At 35.9% G+C, this 20077-nt stretch overlaps 1 protein-coding gene across 1 annotated transcript; it reads left to right on the top strand.

The window, feature by feature from the left end:
- Positions 1-5497: 5497 nt before the first annotated feature.
- Positions 5498-6437, top strand: LOC108533792 (olfactory receptor 51A4-like). Its single transcript, XM_017878708.1, is given in 2 exon segments — positions 5498-5955; positions 5957-6437. Coding segments are annotated over 2 exon segments (939 nt in total).
- Positions 6438-20077: the final 13640 nt, after the last annotated feature.

Raw genomic sequence — 20077 nt, 5'->3', positions numbered from 1 at the left:
ACCAGGGAAATCAGTATAATGTGTATAATGGTGATAAAATAACTAACCTGGGGACTTATTCAATCGTTGGTTTGCAATCTGAAGGAATTCAGATCTGGAATCTTGGCAAGGGCTTGCAAATTCTCCATGAGGCAACTGCTCTCAGCTTCATGGTTATCCATCTTTGATTTCTTGTGAGGATGCAAACCAAGTATTATTGTTGTTGCTGCTCATTATTTTGCTCCTATGGATGCCCCTTTCTACATGCTTCTGAGAGCAATATCCGCAAAATGTTTGTTTCATGTCTTAAGGTTTTAGCTGGATATTAAATTCTATATTTTGTGACAGTACTCACAAGTCATATGCTTTTAGCTATATAATTTCATTTTCTAACCTCTTGGACTAAGCAAGCTCAATGTGTCATGCTTACTTTGTCATATCTTGTGGTAGATTCTATCCTATTTTTGTAACTTCTTTAGGGTATAGTCCTTTTCTGCTCTCATCAGACACAACACCTCACCATCTGTTTATGTTGCAAATTATTCCTAATTTATGACCTGGTGGTGGGAAATAAGTGAAGGTAGGACCCTAACAATGTAATCCTTTTGTTCTTTCTCAAACTGCTGCTAGTCTGACAGAGTAATGAAATTACACTGATCTGAAGTGTCAGCTCAGTGATGATATGTGAGATGATGTGGCCATATCTTCCAGGACACAGTATACAACCTAAATCAATATCCATAGTGTTGTTTTTTTTAATATGAAGAAAACATATTTTTATTATGAAGAAAAAAATAGTGTTGTCATTACCAAACATTGCTTCCATTTACCCACTCTGAGAACCTGTGTTTTAGTCCTGCTGTTCTGGGCTCTGTTGGTTTAGAGATTCTGATTCCATAGGTAAAAATATTATACCAAAAGACATATAATTCTGTTAAACTATTAGAGATGGCACTATGTCATTCTAAGACACCAGTAAGGAAAGAAAATAATTACTTTAATAATTAGAATGAATTAGAAGTGCTGACACTCAATGTGGCCAAGTAAGAATATGCTTACTGTTAGGTGATCCCTGGGCATCCTTTGATATTTCTTGCCCTGTTTTGATGGTAAATAGATGTATTTTTCCATTTTTGCTATACTGTAAAGAGATACCTGGGACTGAGTAACTTATAAAGGAAAGAGGTTTAATTGACTCACAGTTCTGCATGGCTTGGGAGGCCCCAGGGAACTTACAATAAGGTCAGAAGGCAACAGAGAAGCAAAGGCACATCCTACATGCTGGCAGGCAAGAGTAAGTGAAGACAGTGATGGGGGAAGAGCTCCTTATAAAACCATGAGATCAGATCTCATGAGAACTCACTATCATAAAAACAGCATGCGGGAAACCATCCCTATGATCCAATCACCTCCCAACAGGTCTTTCCCTGGACACTTGGACACCTGGACACCTCAATTTAAAATGAGATTTGGGTGGGGACACAAAGCCTACTGTATCAATGGACAAATGCAAAAGCCACAGCTTGAGACATTTATGGTGGCCAAGGATTAAGTTCTAGCTAAGGGTACAGGAATCTAAGCTGGATACTAGAGAAGAGGAATAGTATATTACAGTTGGAGCCTCAGGACAGCTGCAGTGTAGGGGACTTTGAATCATCCCATTAACAGTTCACCTGTCGCTTCTGAATGGACAAAAAGTCCTATACTAATTCTGAAAAAGCTGCTTCCAGAATTTATTTCTGAAGTTTTTAGGTGAAAGTGAGCAATGGTTGAATTGCAGCTGATGCTCATCACCTAGATGTTCTTATTCTGCCAGACTTGAAGCACTCATTCCTCTAATGAGAGTGTTATAGCTAACAGGTCTTATTTGAGTCCTTCTTGAGAATTTCTTTCTTCTAAATGGAGCACTTTATCCAAAGTCATGACCCCTCCCATTTAAAGACCATATCCAATGGCCCATCAATAGATTGTTAAAAAGGTTCAGGCCTTTCCTCCAAGTCAGGACAATTTCGAAGTGGGATCATTTTAGCCCTAGAGATCTCTTCAAGATTAAATGCAGCTTTTCTAACAATTGAATGGAACTTAATTTCTCTTTCCACTAGTTCTATTTCCCTTTTTTTCCCTGATAGCTGTTTAACATAGAAACACTCCCAATAAACTTCTGCACACAAATGTTTAGCTCAATGTTTATTTCAAAGGGATTTCAACCTGCAACAACATCATTATCAAAGATAAATATGAGTAACAGAAGAGCAAGAAATCTTTACTTTATGTAACAGTAAAAATACATTTATTTAATATAGGAGGTACTCAGACTAATAGATAAAATTTTAAAATGAACAAAGGGTATACATAGACTGGCCTCTAAAATAAATTCAAGTGCTCTTAAACATGAGAAGAATAAAAACTTCCATTTAATAAGATAAAAATTGCATGCATAAGCAAGTAGCAAAAGTGACTGGGAAAACTCAATTATAATGGCACGAACATAATGACCTAGGAAAATAAATTGTGAACACTTCTCCAGAAGAACCTATAACTGCAGATGAGAGAGCAATCAATTCTGTTGAATAAAGCAGAATAGGTCTCATAGGATATTAATCTTCAATGGCTAATTTATATGCAGTATAGCAATTCAGCTGATTCTGTTTGAGTCCACTCTTATTTAAGGACTCATCTGTGTAAAAAAAGACCTGTAGGCTTTTTAATCCCTCTGGGTCTTGCTTCTTGAGTTGTCATCCTCAGAGGCCTTTGTTCCACTAAAAAGGCACCAGGGTAGAAGGACTAGAGTAAGACCATCAAGATCAATATATGTGCCTAATAGCTGGGATTGGAGTGGCTTTATCCTACGTTCAGCTCCTTCTTACCTTGAAGTATAGACCAAGCATGATCTTGGTAAGTACCTGAAAACTCTGATGTTCCAATTGCAAGTCTCATTAATCAAGAGCATTAAGATGAGTATTTTATCCTTAATAAGCTGCCATGATTTTACCATTTAGTACTTGCTTCCATGTCAACATATACTCAAGGTTTGTCACAATCTGCATAACACCATCCTGACAACATTATTATACAAAGATCATTATACTATTAATATAAAGAACATGATAACCTTATTTAACAACTTTCATGTAAATACTAAACTTTATTTTAACTTCATTTTAAAAAGACATTCTGTATCTGTTACTTCAACTTTTTTGCATTTTTATAAACAAGGCAATTTAGCTGAGTAGGCATTTCTGAGCTGAAGACAGAATACTGGACAATCCTATCTGTGCGATGTTCTATTTTCCTCTAGATTCTCTAAAATCAACATCTTGTAAAGCAAACTAAAATGATTTTCTTCCAGAAGGGTGCAGCATTTTCTAAAGAAAGATTTTTATACCCACTTTTCCTCACTGATTGCGAAGTAATTTTTATCTTATTAAGAGGGTTGGTATGAGCTCAAAATTATTAGCTGGGTTGAACATGGAGGGATTTAAAGCTCAGATTTTAAAAAGTGTACGTTGATTAAAGGATGCAGAGCTGTTAAAGCAGTTACTATATGTGAAAAACAATACCAACACCTTGGCAACCCAAAGTTTTGGGAGGATGTTCCCTAGAGAACATTTGGGAGGAAATCAAAAGAGGAACGGTGTCTCCATATATGCACAGGACGGAACAGCATGGAGGGGAGATGAAGTCAGTGACAGAGAAGTTTGAAGCAGTGAAGCCGGCACTGGCTATATTTCATACAAAAGCCATACAGAAGGATCTCAAGCAGCAAAAGGTGCACATTCTTCTCAAACGATTCACTTACCTAAACAATTTTAACATTAAATACACTTTGAACCTCTGTCCTGGAGGGAAAGAACTTCCTATAACTCTATTCAACCATATGGAATAAATAAGCAAATAACAATCTTACAAGCCCTGTTACAATAAATCTTCAGTTTTCCATTGAAGACTTAATCTCACTCTTTTCAGATTAATATCAGAAGCAAGACTTGGGAGTTAGAGGACACTAGGCCTAACAGATACAAAGAGCCCTCAGTTGGTAGTTGGGCCACTTGACACAACTGGATTAGTGTTTAAGACAGGCAGCCATCATACTGGTATTAGCCAAAGTAATAAAAATTTATACATTGCCCTCCTCTGATTTTGTGTAAGGATCTTCTAAACTCTAGACAAATATTATCTTAACTCTTGCCTTATTTTTTCTTGTGTTTTATTTGCTTTTTTGCATGTAATTTCTCATTCAATCCAGAACTTCCTAGGTATTTTTAAAAAATGTTATTTTATTTTAAGTTCTGGGGTACATGTGCAGGATATGCAGGTTTGTTACATAGGTAAACATGTGCCACGGTGGTTTGCTGCACCCATCAACCCATCACCTAGGTATTAAGCCCAGCATGCATTAGCTATTTTTCCTAATACTCTTCCTCCCCCCACCTCAACCCCTGACAGGCCGCAGTGTATGTTGTTCCTCTCTCTGTGTCCATGTGTTCTCGTTCTCTTCATTCAGCTCTGACTTATAAGTGAGAACATGAGGTGTTTGGTTTTCTGTTCCTGCATTAGTTTGCTGAGGATAATAGCTTCCAGCTCCATCCATGTCCCTGCAAAGGAAATGATCTCATTCCGTTTATGGCTGTATAATATTCCATGGTGTACATGTACCACATACAAATCCTTCCTAGGATTTCTTTACAAAGGTGTATATGGAGTTAAGAAGATGATGCAAAGGCACTCAGAAACCTATGGTAGTGAGGAAAGAGACAAAAAGAGAAAGAACAGCATGGGATGATAGATTTTGACAACAAAATTTTATATTGTTTCTCTACACAATCAGTAATCACTAACAAAAATAGAAAATAATAGAGGATGAATGATTCTCTAAAGAATAGCAATAAAATTGTAATGATCTAAAAATAAATTTTGCAAAATCCTCTATAAAAAATGACAACATATTTTGAGAGATATAAAAGAAGATTTGAGCAAAGGAAAAGAAAATCCATGTTTACATTGAAGCCACTATATACATGTATGTTTCTTTTCCTGAATTTTATGTAAATGCTTTGAACTTTTAAAAAATTATAAATTTTAACAAAATTTTAAACAACTTTTTTACAGCTGAATTTTATGACAGAAATTTTAAACAAATTCGTAAACAGGACATATATTGCAACATTTATATTAAAAAGCAAAAGTCTCAAGTCTTTGAGTTGGATAATATTTGCCTGTATAATTATCTCAGTTGATCGGTAGTCCTTGATTAGGACTTGTATCTATTATAATCTGTATCTATTTTAAGATTAGATTTCGATATCAATTTGCATCATTTTTCCCTCAGTTTTTTGTTTTTAGTTGAGTCTACCTATCTATTTCTCCCTTTAGGTTTGTGTCTAAAAATTGTCTGTATACCTGGTGTCATAAGACCTCAATGAGTTCAATAGGATAGAGCCAGGCATTTGAGCCAATCTACTTATACCTCTACAGAAGACCTCTTATGAGCTTCTCATCTTTGCCCTCAAATACTGGGATGTCCATTCTCAATACCTCTGAAATGGAAATCTCTGTTTTCTACTTGGTTGGGATCCCAGGTATGGAACATGCCAACATTTGGATGTCTCTCCCCATATATCTCATGTACACTGTTGCTATCCTGGGGAATTGTACCATTCTATTTTTCATAAAAACAGAGCCTTCTTTGCATGAGCCCATGTACTATTTTCTCTCCATGTTGGCTCTCTCTGACCTAGGGCTATCCCTCTCCTCTCTCCCTACCATGTTAAGGATTTTCCTGTTCAATGCTCCAGGAATTTCCCCTGATGCCTGTATTGCTCAAGAGTTTCTCATCCATAGATTCTCAGCTACGGAGTCATCTATACTTCTTATAATGTCCTTTGATCGCTTTATTGCCATCTGCAACCCCCTGAGATACCCTTCCATCCTCACCAGTGCCAGAGTCATTCAAATTGGGCTTGCTTTTCTCTCAAAATGTTTTGTTGATCCTCCCATTTCCTTTCACTCTGAAACGTCTAAAATACTGTAAGAAGAACCTCCTGTCCCAATCCTACTGCCTCCATCAAGATGTCATGAAACTGGTCTGCTCTGACAACAAGGTCAACATCATCTATGGCTTATTTGTGGCTCTCACAGGCATCATAGACTTGACATTTATTTTCACGTCCTACATGTTGATACTGAAAGCAGTGTTGAGCATAGCATCACAAAAGGAAAGGCTCAAGGTCCTCAATACATGTGTTTCCCACATCTGTGCTGTGCTCATCTTCTATGAGCCCATTATCTCCCTAGCTGTCATCTACCGGTTTGCCAAACATAGTTTCCCAATCACTAGGGTCCTCATAGTTGATGTTTTTCTGCTTGTGCCTCCACTGATGAACCCCATTGTAAACTGTGTGAAGAGCCAGCAGATAAGAAATCTTGTCTTAGAAAAACTGTGCCAGAAGCAAAGCTGAAGGGGATGCTTAACCACATGATGCTTAACTCAATGTCAAGAAAACAAGCAGACTAGATCAATAAGAAAACATATTATGTTAATCATGTTACAATATAGTTTCTCAATCTGTTTATTAGGATTAAAGAATCAAACTTGAAAATCTGTTGGTTCAGTATTTAGGCTTGGGGCTCTGATGTAAATAAAATATATTCCCAGATTTCACTCTTTTCGCAGCTTCCCATACCACTCCTATGAACACAATGTCTTCTTGTCATTTTCATAATGATTAAAAGACTATTCTATATGTTAATTTGAAAATTAATGGTATACACTTGCATGACAACTGGACAGTGATCAGAGGTGACCAAAGACTACCTCTTTATTTAAAGTACTTATTTTCAACACATACTTTTGACATTTTTGAGATATGTGCTTGTTCTCAGGAACTGAAATTGAGATAGGCAATAACTAACACTCTTGCACATGAAACTATTCAAACAAACTAACATGCATACAAGAAAAATTTATAAAAATAAAATAAACATTGGCTTTATTTACTCATTTTATTTACTGTAATATTTCCTTCCTGAGCATCAAATGTCATCTTCTAAGGTGACAGATTCCTGTCTTTGACATTTCAATGGGAATTCTACATAATTACAAAGACTCACTCCTCTACTTCTCAACTTGGCCTTGATTTTCATATTCATCTCTGTATTGTTCAGTTTTAGCAAGAGTCATGCTAGGTCAGTTTAACCAAAGCCCCTTCCCTTCCATATCTGATTACTCTAGATGTTTAATTGATTTCCTCATATTCTACCATTCCCCACTTGATGTATGACAATTCTGGCTTGCTGTTAGCAAGAATCCTGTTAGGTCAACTATATGCTTTGGACATTTGTCCCCTGCAAATCTCATGTTAAAATTTAATCCCCAGTGTTGGAGATGGGCCCTAGTGTGGAGTTGTTTGTGTCATGTGGGTGAATCCCTCGTGAAGGGCATGGTACCATTCTTGCAGGACTGAATGAGTTCTCACTCTACGTTCCTGTGAGATCTGGCTGTTAACAAAAGAGCTTGGGTACTTCTTCCTCTTTCATTTTATCTTGCTTCCTTCCTCTTGCCATGTGATACATTCTCCCTTTACCCTTCCACCAATGAGTAGAGACTTTCTGAGGATCTCACCAGAACCAGATATTGGTGTCATGCTTCTTGTACAGTCTGCAGAACTGTGAGCCAAATAAACCCATTTTGCTATAAAGTACACAGACTGAGATATTTTCCTTTACAGCAACACAAAACACTAAGAATGTCAGGTGAGCCAGAGTCTTCCCTACTCTTGATGTTTCCTTTTAATAATTTTCCACTTAGTAACCTATGCCCCAATCTTACTCGTTATCCATAAATTCTTGCTTTTCACTGTTTATTTAGAGTTGAGCCCAATCTCTCTCCTCTACAAAAAACCTCTATACATATCGTGTTACTCTCTCTGTTAATAAAGTTTTTCTTACTGTTCTTTAACCATCAAAAGTGACTGAGGTGCCATGACTCAGGATCACATTAATCATTGGACCCCCAGACTTTTCACTCAGGACCGTATGTACACACTTTTGACAGCCCATTGAACAATCGTAAGGACAGATTTTATTCTTAAGATTTTGTGTGTACTCAAGAAGCTGTGCTACAATCCCAGGTAAGCAGAAACTGAGTTAGAGGCCCAGGTGCAGGCTTCTCTGTTTGACAGGTAACTGGTAGGCTGGAAGTCTTTCTTCCTGGCTCTGTCTTGAGTGGGGATTATTCCTCAACTTTTGGGGTATATGTTCTTCTTAGATCCTTATTTTGATTAAAATTTATTTCCTGATTTGTGGGCTGGATTTTTTTCATGACGGTGTGTGAGAATGTTTTATTACTTCCATTTGATTCTTCTTTTCCTAATGGGAATTTCTCAGTCAATTGAAATTCCCTTCATGAATATTTGCTGACTGTATGTACCACCAAGTCTATTCACTCCCTTCACCCCAGGACCCATGCTGTTGCATCATGGCATTGTGCACAGGTGCCAGTGGTGGTGGTATCAGCGATGGCCCTAGATGGGCCGATTCTCAGGCCCCTCAGGGGCTTATGGTGCTGGTGCCACCCTGCTCTCAAAATGGTGCCATAGAAGTTACATATGTTTGAATTCGTTAATAAACATGTTTTTGCCACATTGAAAAATTGTTCTATGAGTAAGTATATGCCTCTAGAAATTGTGAAATTATGTATTAATAAATTTGCAATCCTATTACCAAATCTGGGCTTATGCCAATTCATATTTGTCTATTTCTTATTATAGTTTTCTCTGTAAAGAAAGAAACTGATGGTTAAATGTTATAATCAATGTATGTGGACAAAACTACTAAAAATAATAAAAAAAAAACTCATTTAAAAAACATTTAAGGCAAGTCCAGTGTGTTTTCAAGAAGAAAAAGTATGAAGTATGAAAGATATGATGTTGTTTAGGGGAAAAAAACGCTAAGCACGTAGAGTTCATTCTCTAGAAGTATTGACCAGGTGCACGCTGCCTGGGATAAGAAAATGGAACTAGGAAGCTCACGGTGATGGGATATTTTTGAACAGTAGAAGGCTTGGTCGTTGGTAAACAGGAATGTTGTATGTGTAGTAAGTCTTGAGCTAACATTTAATGGTAGAGTGATTTGTATTATTTTATGTAAGCTGGTATTTGTAAATGTCGCTGTCTAATTCACTTCTTGAAGTAGCATGGCGAGAACAAAAAACGATGGACAACGTTTGCAGTGGACTTATTGTGTTCTGCTGCGGTTAATAAGAAATCGTAAAGAGTGTTTGTCGGTGGTAGCCGGAGGGTTTTCGGCGGTAAAGTCTACTGAGAGAAGCCCAAAGGGTTCAGCGCGTGTCTTATCAGAATATGTTGCTGCGAATTTATGCCTAGAGTAGTTTGATGCTGATCGATAGAAACTATTTACAGAGATTGTTAAGAAAATAATTGAATGTATTTCAGGGGAGCGAATCGAAGGACAGCCTTCTCTCATTTTACAAAGGGAGCTTGTTTTTTTGTTTTTTAAATTTTTGAAGATGTTGCCTTGGTCCACAAGAGTCAAGATCTCCTAAAATGAAGATCTTCCCTGTTCTTGAATTGATCTTGAGGGACTTTCCAGAGGGGGCCTCTGAAAAACTGCTCAAAAGATTTGTGTCTTTCGACCATGGAAAGAGAAAGTAAAAAATAATTTGGTTATATTTTACTTGCCAAATTTCATGGAAACATTTTCAAATAAAAAAGATAATTAATCTTTCCTAGGTTATATTTGTATTGTCAAAATGTTACTATTTCTGAAATCACGTAAATAGAAATTTGTGAATTATTTTTCTATTTATGATATGCCCTAATATAATGCTATCAGTAGTAATTCCAGTTATTATTTTTGTTGGGTGTCACAGAAACAACCAAATATCTTGTCAAATTAACTCTTTATAATTGAATGGGTTCATGAAACTGCTAACATAAAACCAAGCAAAACAAAATATATTACATGGGATTGAATGAATTCATAAAGAATAATTATGGGTTTTGTTTTGAAACACTGTTGATTCTTCAATGTCTTATTTTCTGAATAAAAGAAGTCCCTTTCCCTTTTCTCTCAAGCAATATGTAAGTTACAGAAATTTAGTAGATTATATGCTGTAAACAAATATGAAACATTCTTCTTTTCTCCTTACCTGATTCCTTCAGAATTTTGAAACGTTTATTGAATATTCTTATATCTGTATAAAATAGTTATCAGATAAGTTCAAAAAGAATCTGTAACAGGACACAATTGAAAACACTGATTTTATTACCGAAGTTTTGGTCATAATATTATGTTTGAGAATGATACGCTTAGAATCAAATTTAAGGAAGCAAGGTTGACTTTATGAAGCCAAAGCTTAATAAAGCCTTCTGGGAAAAAAACAGCCTGACACCTGGCTTACATAGTTCCCAGCTTTAAATGCAGGTAAACAAGTTCACTTTCTGATGGGTGCAGGAACCTCAGAATATCTTTGAGACCTCAAGAAGAGAATAAATTCACACAAATCTCTAGGTACTGCAAATGAACTTTAGTGGTAAGTTCTTGGCTTGGCTGCTTGACCTTGAAAGAGTATTTAAAATCAAATTTGAGATTCTTATGAAAAGTTGCAGCAAAGGAAACCTGTAAGGCCTTTGCAGTTAATTGCCATTCTTGCTGCACTTACATAAATAATTAAGCCAAAGCTAATGAGACCAGACTTTTTTGGTAATTAAGAATTGTAAAGAGAGCTGAATATAAAGAGTAATTTTGTTTCACTGGAAAAGTACAGTACACCCTTATTGAGTACCACTTTTACTTTCTTTTAAAATCTGACTACAACTCTTCTAATCAATATTTCCAATTTTTCTTCTACCCTTCTGACTTGGCATTACTGAGAATGAAACTATCCTTTCACCAAACCTTTTAAGCTGAAGTTGGAAAACTTGTTATAAACTTCAAAGTATATCTTCTTGCCTGCTAGTGTGTGAACCACTCAGAAATTTACCGAATCACCTGACTCTATCACTAGAGGCCTTCAAACTGCAAACAAAACCTTTAGTCATATTGCCACTGCCATCCTCACTCCATCATCTAAAGTTACTTTGAGCTCAACAGATAGAATCCCACTAGCTGCCCTCTGAACTCAGACGCTAGGTTTTCAACTATGATCTTTTTAAAAAACTTTCACAACAACTCCCTTCATTAAAGGCCTGAGAGCTTGCACCATCCAGCAAATATCCTTGACTACAAAGTCTCAACAGTTAAGACAGCTTGTCCCTAATGAACAAAATGGACTAACATTGTAACAGATAAGACAGCTTTTCCTTGATGAAAAAAAGATGACTGAATAAGAAAACGAACTAACATTGTTCTCACTAAAGAAGAATCTCTCTCATTTCCTTGAACAAGAGGGTTGATGACAGAGATTCTCACCTTGACCAAGCTCTACTCAGCCATCTCTGAACTCTCTTCTTAGCTAGCCTCAACTTTTAGGGTTTCTGTGTTTATCTCCGTATTGTTCAATTTAGCAAGAATCTTGCTAAATCAGTTTAACCTGAACCGTTCACCCTCCATATCTAATCACCTGAGATACTGAATCAGGTACCTCATCCTCTACCATTCCCCTGATGATGTGTGATCACCCTGGTGGACAGTGGAGTAAGGATGGCAGTGGCAAGCTCTTAGGGCAGTGTGGCCAGAGTACACCCGTACCCCTGATGTTTCCTATTAGTAATATTCCACCCACCAACTCCTCCTGCCCATCACTGCTCTGTTTTTGGCTATAAATCCCTACCTTTCCTTCTGTATTTGTTGAGACTAATCTCTTTTCCCGATTGTAAGAGCACATTGTAGTAGTCACCCCCATAGCTATTGTCATAGTCTCTATGAATAAAGTCTTCCTTAAGGTTTCCTAAAAGTGTCATGAATAATTTTAACACTAATGCATAAGTCATTATACTGTACATATTGTTTTCTCTCTCCCATTCAAGAATGTAAACCCTCTAATTTTTACAAAAAGGCAAAATCATGGTGCTCACACAGGTACAAAATAAATATCCATTAAAGGTGTTCTCATTTAATTTATTTTTAAGTAAGGAATGTGGCAAATGCTACAATTACTTAGAAGGAGAATTCACAGAACAGACATAGTCATAGGAGGAATGTTGATGTGAGTTTGCACATAAGTATAGGAATGGATGCTCCCACAGTAGAAGGAAGTCCACTGAACCTCTATGAGACAGAATTCATTTGCATGTCTCCATACATGAATTACTTTGATTTCTGTTAACCAATAAAATTTACAGAGTTGTAAAGTATCTCAAAGGCAATGAAAGAACAAATTCCCCATCTATTTGGAATTAGATAACCCAGAAGGTTGTGCTCTAAACAATGCATACTTTTCCATCAAAACACAACTTTTTTCCTGTAGTCTCTAGTTATTATTTTAAAAATCATCTCAAAGAAAGATTAATCTTGAGCACAAAACAATACTTTCATTAACCTTGGCCTCATTATCTATGTAAGGAAAGGAAAATGCTAATTTTCCTTCTTATAAATTTTAATAAGGAATCTAAAATTGGACATTTAATAGCTACTTTTACATCCTGCACCTAGTCTAGAAATCCTAGTTCAAGAACTCTTTTCATCAAAATTACTCCTTTAGGCATCTATAATTTAGTGTAATATTTTCTTTTCTCAAAGTCCACAAAATACCCCAAGGATCTTGACCTACTAGGATGTGATCTTTCTTAGCACTTCTAAGGGCTAGACTACACAGGCCAGATAAGAGGCCAGTTTACTTGGGAGAGCTTTGTCAGCATTGGATCCATAAAGTCAACTATAGTTCCTTAAAAGAGGCTAGTCATACCTGATTAAGCATTCTCCAGGATGTGATACTCCAGGTAAGTCCTTTGTTGGATAATCAACTTTAATTTTCAATTCAGCGGTATATTTGCAGTATGTGGACAGGTTTGTTATACAGATACATGTGTACCACGGTGGTTTGCTACACAGATCATTCCATCACCTAAGTATTAAGCCCAACATCCATTAGCTATTCTTCGTAATTCTTTCCCTCCTCTCACCCCACCACTCTCCAACAAGTCCCAGTAGGTGTTGTTCCCCTGCATGTGTCCATGTGTTCTCATAATTCAGCCTCCACTTATAAGTGAGAACATAAAGTGTTTGGTTTTCTGTTCCTGTGATAATTTGCTAAAGATAATGGTCTCTAGCTCCATCCTTGTCCCTGAAAAGGACATGATCTCATTCATTTTATAGCTGCATAGTACTCCATGGTGTATATGTACCACAGTTTCTTTATCCAGTCTATCATTGTTGGGCATTCAGGTTGATTCCATGTTTTTACTATTATGAATAGTACTGCAATGAACATATGTGTGCATGTATATTTGTAATAGAATAATTTATATTCCTTTAGGTATATACCGAGTAACAGGATTGCTGGGTCAAATGATATTTTTGCCTCTAGGTCTTTGAGGAATCACCACACTGTCTTCCATAATACTGGTACAACAACAGACACATAAACCAATGGAATGGAATAGAGAGTTCGGAAATAAGACCATACACCTACCATCATCTGATCTTCAACAAATCTGACAAAAATAAGCATTGGGGAAAGGATTCCTTATTTAATAAATGGTGCTGGGAAAACTGGTTAGCCATATGCAGAAAATTGAAACTGGAAGTCCCCCTTACATCATATATAAAAATTAACTCAAGATGGATTAAAGACTTACCTGTAAAACTCAAAACTATAAAAATCTTAGAAGGAATCCTAGGCAATACCATTAAGGGCATAGGCATGGGCAAAGATTTCATGACAAAGACACCAAAAGCAATTGCAACAAAACCAAAAATTGACAAATGGGATCTAATTAAACTAAAGAGCTTTTGCACAGCAAAAGAAACTCCCAACAGAGTAAACAGAGAGATAATAACATAATGGGAGAAATTTTTTGCAATCTATCCATCTGGCAAAAATCTAATATCCAACATCTATAGGAACTTAAACAAACTTACAAGAAAAAACACAACCCCATTAAAAAGTGGGCAAAGGACATGAATAGATACTTTTCAAAAGAAGACATACATGCAGCCAACAAACATGAAAAAAAGTCAACCTCGCTGTTCATTAGAGAAATGCAAATCAAAACCATAATGAGATGCCATCTCACACCAGTCAGAATTGCTATAATTAAAATATTAAAAACCAACAGATGCTGGTGAGGTTGTGGAGAAAAAGGAACGCTTTTACACTATTGGTGAGAGTGTAAATTAGTTCAACTATTGTGGAAGACAATGTAATCAATTTTTCAAATTATATCATACTTCAAAAGAAGGCAGGTTCTTACTGAACCTCTGTAAATAACACGTCATAAAAAGCAAGGACACGCAATGAGAACTTCTGAACTCTGAGAATTTAATGAAAATCGACTACACTTTCAAACTATTTAACTTCAATTTTTGACAAACAGAATTTACTAGATTATTATGGATTTCTGGTAGCTTAGAAGAGAGAAGCCTATTATATATAAAGACAATAGAGCATAACACATATATATTGTTCCTTATCAGTTGATTTAGCCCTGTAAAATTAATTCTTGTGCTGCTGAATTGTGGGTTAGTGGTCTAGTGGAGCTATCCTTCTCTTGACTAAAAAGAGTCCTGGAAATCATAACTCAGGCCAGAGAATGGTCTATAAGTAACTTAAGATGCTATTTTAAAATTTTGAAGTACCTAATAGAGTCCTTTTCATGGGCCCTGAAAACATAAAACTCTGGTCTGTTACTAATTACAGAACTTCCAGAAATGCATCAGAGTAAAAAAAAAAAAATACCCACAGTTTTAAGATAATTAAGCTAACTTTAGAAAGTCCATCTTTAAAAGGCCATGAATAATTTATTACTAATACATTTTAAATGTACAATTTTTGATTATAGTTGATAATGAAAATAATAAAATTGACAAAAAATTAGTTGCTTCTGTGATGTGTAAAACAAGATTATAAAAATATTACAAAAAAAGAAGTTTTAAACAAAATATCTCTAAGAATCATCATAAAAAACTTTGTTCAAGGACAGCGAATGTTGTATCTGATATTTAAAAGGGAATAAGCATATTTTTACAGTGAAAACAATTTTACAGTGAAACAAACATTTTACAGTGAAAACAATATATTATGAGAAATAATATAAATAATATGTCAACAAAATATCAATAAAATACATGGCATATTAAGTAAAGAGAAACAATGAATTTGAAATAAGGCTTAGGCATTGGTAATTTTCTAAAACTCTATCCCTCCAGTTGAAAACTATTGGCATTGAAGATGCTAGATTCAAATTAAATTTTTAAAGCCTTCTCAATTTATAAAGTGAAAAACCTATAATTTCAAGAAAGTTAAATCAGGTGGAAGAAGTAGACACATAAAGGCCTAGGTATCCTACACTGTGAAACTGCTCTAAGATTTTTTATATGGTGTGCTGAAATCACGGAAGAGATAATCATAATTCTTTCAGAGAGAGCCAAGGAAGCTTAAAAGGTATTGTTCACAAATTGTTAACTATTGCTATTTAAGGGGCACTGTATGACTCTCCTTGGTTCCAGGGTCAGTTGAGAGCTCACCTGCCAGAACTCTTTTTTGTTTTCATTATACTTTAAGTTCTGGTATATGTATGCAGAAAGTGCAGGTTTGTTACATAGGTATACACGCGCCGCGGTGGTTTGCTGCACCCATCAACCCGTCATCTACATTATATATTTCTCCTAATGCTGTCCCTCTCCTGGTCCTCCACTCTCTGACAGGCCCTGGTGTGTAATGTTCCCCTCCCTGTGTCCATGTGTTCTCATTGTTCAACTCCCACTTATGAGTGAGAACATGTGGTGATTGGTTTTCTGTTCCTGTGTTAGTTTACTGAGAATGATGATTTCCAGCTTCATCCATGTTCCTGCAAAGGACATGAACTCATCCTATTTTATGGCTGCATAGTATTCCATGGCATATACGTGCCACATTTTCTTTATCCAGTCTATCATTGATGGGCATTTGAGTTGGTTCCAAGTCTTTGCTATTGTGAATACAGCTGCAATAAACATACATGTGCTTGTGTCTTTATAGTAGAATGATTTATAATCCTTTGGATATATATCCAGTAATGCGATTGCTGGGTCAAATGGTATTTCTGGTTCTAGATCTTTGAGGAATTGCCACACCATCTTCCACAATGGTTGAATTGATTATACCCCCACCAACAGTGTAAAAGCATTCCAATTTCTACACATCCTCTCCAGCATCTGTGATTTCCTGACTTTTTTATGATTGCCATTCTAACTGGCATGAGATAGTATCTCATTGTAGTTTTGATTTGAGTTTCTCTAATGACCAGTGATGATGAGCTTTTTTTCATATGTTTTCTGGCCACATAAATGTCTTCTTTGGAGAAGTGTCTGTTCATATCCTTTGCCAGCTTTTTGATTTTTTTTTCTTATACATTTGTTTAAGTTCTTTGTAGGTTCTGAGTATTAGCCCTTTGTCAGATGGATAGATTGCAAAAATTTTCTCCCATTCTGTAGGTTGCCTGTTCACTCTGACGATAGTTTGTTTTGCTGTGCAGAAGCTCTTTAATTTAATTAGATCCCATTTGTCAATTTTTGGCTTTTTGTTGCCATTGCTTTTGGTGTTTTAGTCATGAATTCTTTTCCCCTGCCTATGTCCTGAATTGTATTGCCTAGGTTTTCTTCTAGGGATTTTATTATTTTAGGTCTTACGTTTAAGTCTTTAATCCATCTTGAGTTAATTTTTGTATAAGGTGTAAAAAAGGGGTCCAGTTTCAGTTTTCTGCATATGGCTAGCCAGTTTTCCACATATGGCTAGCCAGTTTTACCAACACCATTTAATAAATAGAGAATCCTTTCCCCATTGCTTGTTTTGTCAGGTTTGTCAAAGATCAGATGGTTGTAGATGTGTAGCATTACTTCTGGGGTCTCTGTTCTGTTCCGTTGGTCTATATATCTGTTTTGGTACCAGTACCATGCTGTTTTGGTTACTGTAGCTTTGTAGTATAGTTTGAACTCAGATAGTGTGATGCCTCCAGCTTTGTTCTTTTTGCTTAGGATTGTCTTGGCTATATGAGCTCTTTTTTGCCTCCATATGAAATTTAAAGTAGTTTTTTTCTAACTGTGAAGAAAGTCAATGGTAGCTTGATGGGGATAGCATTGAATCTATAAATTACTTTGAGCAATATGGCCATTTCAATGATATCGATTCTTCCTATCCATAAGCATGGAGTGTTTTTCCATTTGTTTGTGTCCCTTCTTATTTCCTTGACCAGTGGTTTGTAGCTCTCCTTCAAGAGGTCCTTCACGTCCCTTGTAAGTTGTATCCTTATGTATTTTGTTCTCTTTGTAGCAATTGTGAATGGGATTTCACTCATGATTTGGCTCTCTGTTTCTATACTATTGGTGGGTAGGAATTTAAGTACATTCTTCTGAGTTGGAATCCCCAGAGTTTTCTTGGCTAATGGGAAAGCATCTGTTAGGCAGGATGAGACTTGGCAGATGAGGATAAATTACTAAATTTACACAGCAGCAAAACTCTGGTAACTGTGTTCTGTCTCTATTTCCCCTGTACTTTGACATGTGGGCTCAAATATTTATCAACTTTCTGGTAAGCTTACTAATGTCACAGTTGCTACTTGCCTTTGCACCAGCTCAACCCAGCAATTCACATGCTTTTTGTATGACTCTGTTCTCCAACTGATTAAAATGGATGCCAGCACTCCAATTCGTCAAAAAGTCCAACAATGTATGTAAATCCAGGGTAGAAGTCCAGAGTTCTGCCGACTTATGGAAATCAGCCAAGTGCTAAACCAAAATTACTATTTCAACATAGAAAAAAATTAAAATCCTGTACCTGGATCTGGTTTTTAGGTAACATGTTCCTAATTATAGAATTACTGCCTTACATGTTGAAATAAGTTGTTTGGAGGTAGAGATATGTGAAACACTGAGTTTGCAGTGGGCATCTGTGAGAAAGCAACAGTGACCACTAGGCGTTTCTGTCTCTATCATCTGTCCTAACCCAGCATGCTTCTAATCAGGTTTAAATATTAGCTTTATATTTATTTTTCTATTGATAAATAAGAAAGCAACCTTATGCCTCTCATAAAAATCTATAATTTCTTAAGTTCTAAGTAATGTTGTGAGAGCGGGTTTTATATACATTTCATTTAATCATTTAATTTAAATACAGATGTCTCCAAATTGAGACTATGACTTTTAATTCATTCAGTGTATTTTAGTCTAAGTAAAATGATATCTGCTTATATGTGATTCTGAGACTTTAGAGGGAAGAGACAAAACAGCAATGTTATCAAGGAGCACACTACACACTGAGTTGCTGCCGTTTCCACTACTGAGTTAGAACTTGACTAAGGATTTGAGGATTAATTTGTGCTTACCTGCAGATAGGATAGAAACGAATATACAAAAGAGACAACAAAAAACAAAAAACACAGCGCTCCAAGCAGCAGAAAAAAAAACAGGTGTTGCTCCAGTTTTATAATTTTGAAAATGTCAATTCTGTTCTATGTATTTTTATATTAAAGGAAAATGATTTATAGTAGTATTTACAGACAGGTATCCTTGAAACAAATTACTGGTTTTCATTGATTACTGCACACTTAATTTCAGATTAATTTGGGTCAGATCTCAAAAGATGCAATTCCAAATACCATAATTCAGAATGCTGAAATCCCAAAAGTTAAAAATTCTTAATGTTCATATCCCTCAAATCTAAAACCTCAAAATTACAGTCTCCCAAAATTAAAATCCCAAGTGTTGAAATTATGAAAGCCAAATTCTGAGGAATAGATTAGCACATTTTCGCCTGTCTGCAGGATGGTTGCATCGTGTTAGATGAAACTATTACTTTGTTATTGTCTTTATTTGGAAATTAATTATAGTTTAAGGAGATGCTTATGGTTACTAAGTTGACAAGGGATGAACTTGTGAACTTAATTTTAGGTGTCGACTTGACTTGGATTAAGGAATAGCTAGAAACCTGGTAAAATATTATTTTGGATGTGTCTGTGAGGGTATTTCCAGAGGAGATTGGTGTGTGCGTGTAAGAGGACTGGGTGGGAAATATCTACCTTCAATGTTGCTGTACACCATCCAATCATCCAGGGGCCCAGAAGGAACAAATACAGAAGCCAAATTAGTCTTTTACTGAAAGCTAGGACAGACTTTTCTATTGCTCCCTTGGACATCAGAAATTTAACTCCATGAAAATGCATTATCACAAAATTGACTTTGTGTGTAAACATATGCGTATATGTAGAAACACTGAAACTTCCTCGGAAAATGAAGAAAAATCCTTTAGATACATCTGCAGTTGTGAAGACAAAATTTCTTGAGTTCTCAGCTCCTTACGTGACTACATATGTCATGATGACTCATCACAGTATTTGACTGATCTCATCAAAAGACTTAAGTTGCTCAAATCGGTATTTCAGATGATCGATTTATAAAGCTGAGTGCATACAATTACTGACTATAGTTTTATGCATTTATACATTTCCCTTTTTGACTTATCTTTTTATGTATACTGTTCATTGGCTCAGTAACTATTATACCCCTGTGATTGTTGTCAGTATATACCTGAGCATTTATGCTTGCAAAAATATGTATGTTATTATTATATATTTTATTGTGTAAAGTGGCTTATGAAAGGTTCTGCTATGCTTTTTACATTTCTCAAATAAATCTCCTTTTAAACTGTAAATAAATATATTTAAATTTTTTTTCAGAATTATATTTTCTGGATTTTCACTCTTTGGGATTGTAATTTTTGGAGTTTTAGACTTGGAGATTTTGATATTTTGAGATTTCAGCAATCAGGGTTGTTTCTTTCCGAATTAGGATCAGATCCCATTTCAGATCATCCTCTGAAGCCATAGTATGGAAAAAGGAAGTTTTATGGTATCTATGTTTAGTAGAGAATAGACCCATGCAAAAATTTTCTCCCATTCTGTAGGTTGCCTGTTCACTCTGATGGTAGTTTCTTTTGCTGTGCAAA

This window comes from Rhinopithecus bieti, unplaced genomic scaffold (assembly GCF_001698545.2).
Source record: "Rhinopithecus bieti isolate Rb0 unplaced genomic scaffold, ASM169854v2 scaffold_11971, whole genome shotgun sequence".
Classification (NCBI taxonomy): Eukaryota; Metazoa; Chordata; class Mammalia; order Primates; family Cercopithecidae; genus Rhinopithecus; species Rhinopithecus bieti.
Note: the sequence above shows the minus strand (reverse complement) of the source record. Positions and strands in the feature narration are given on the sequence as shown.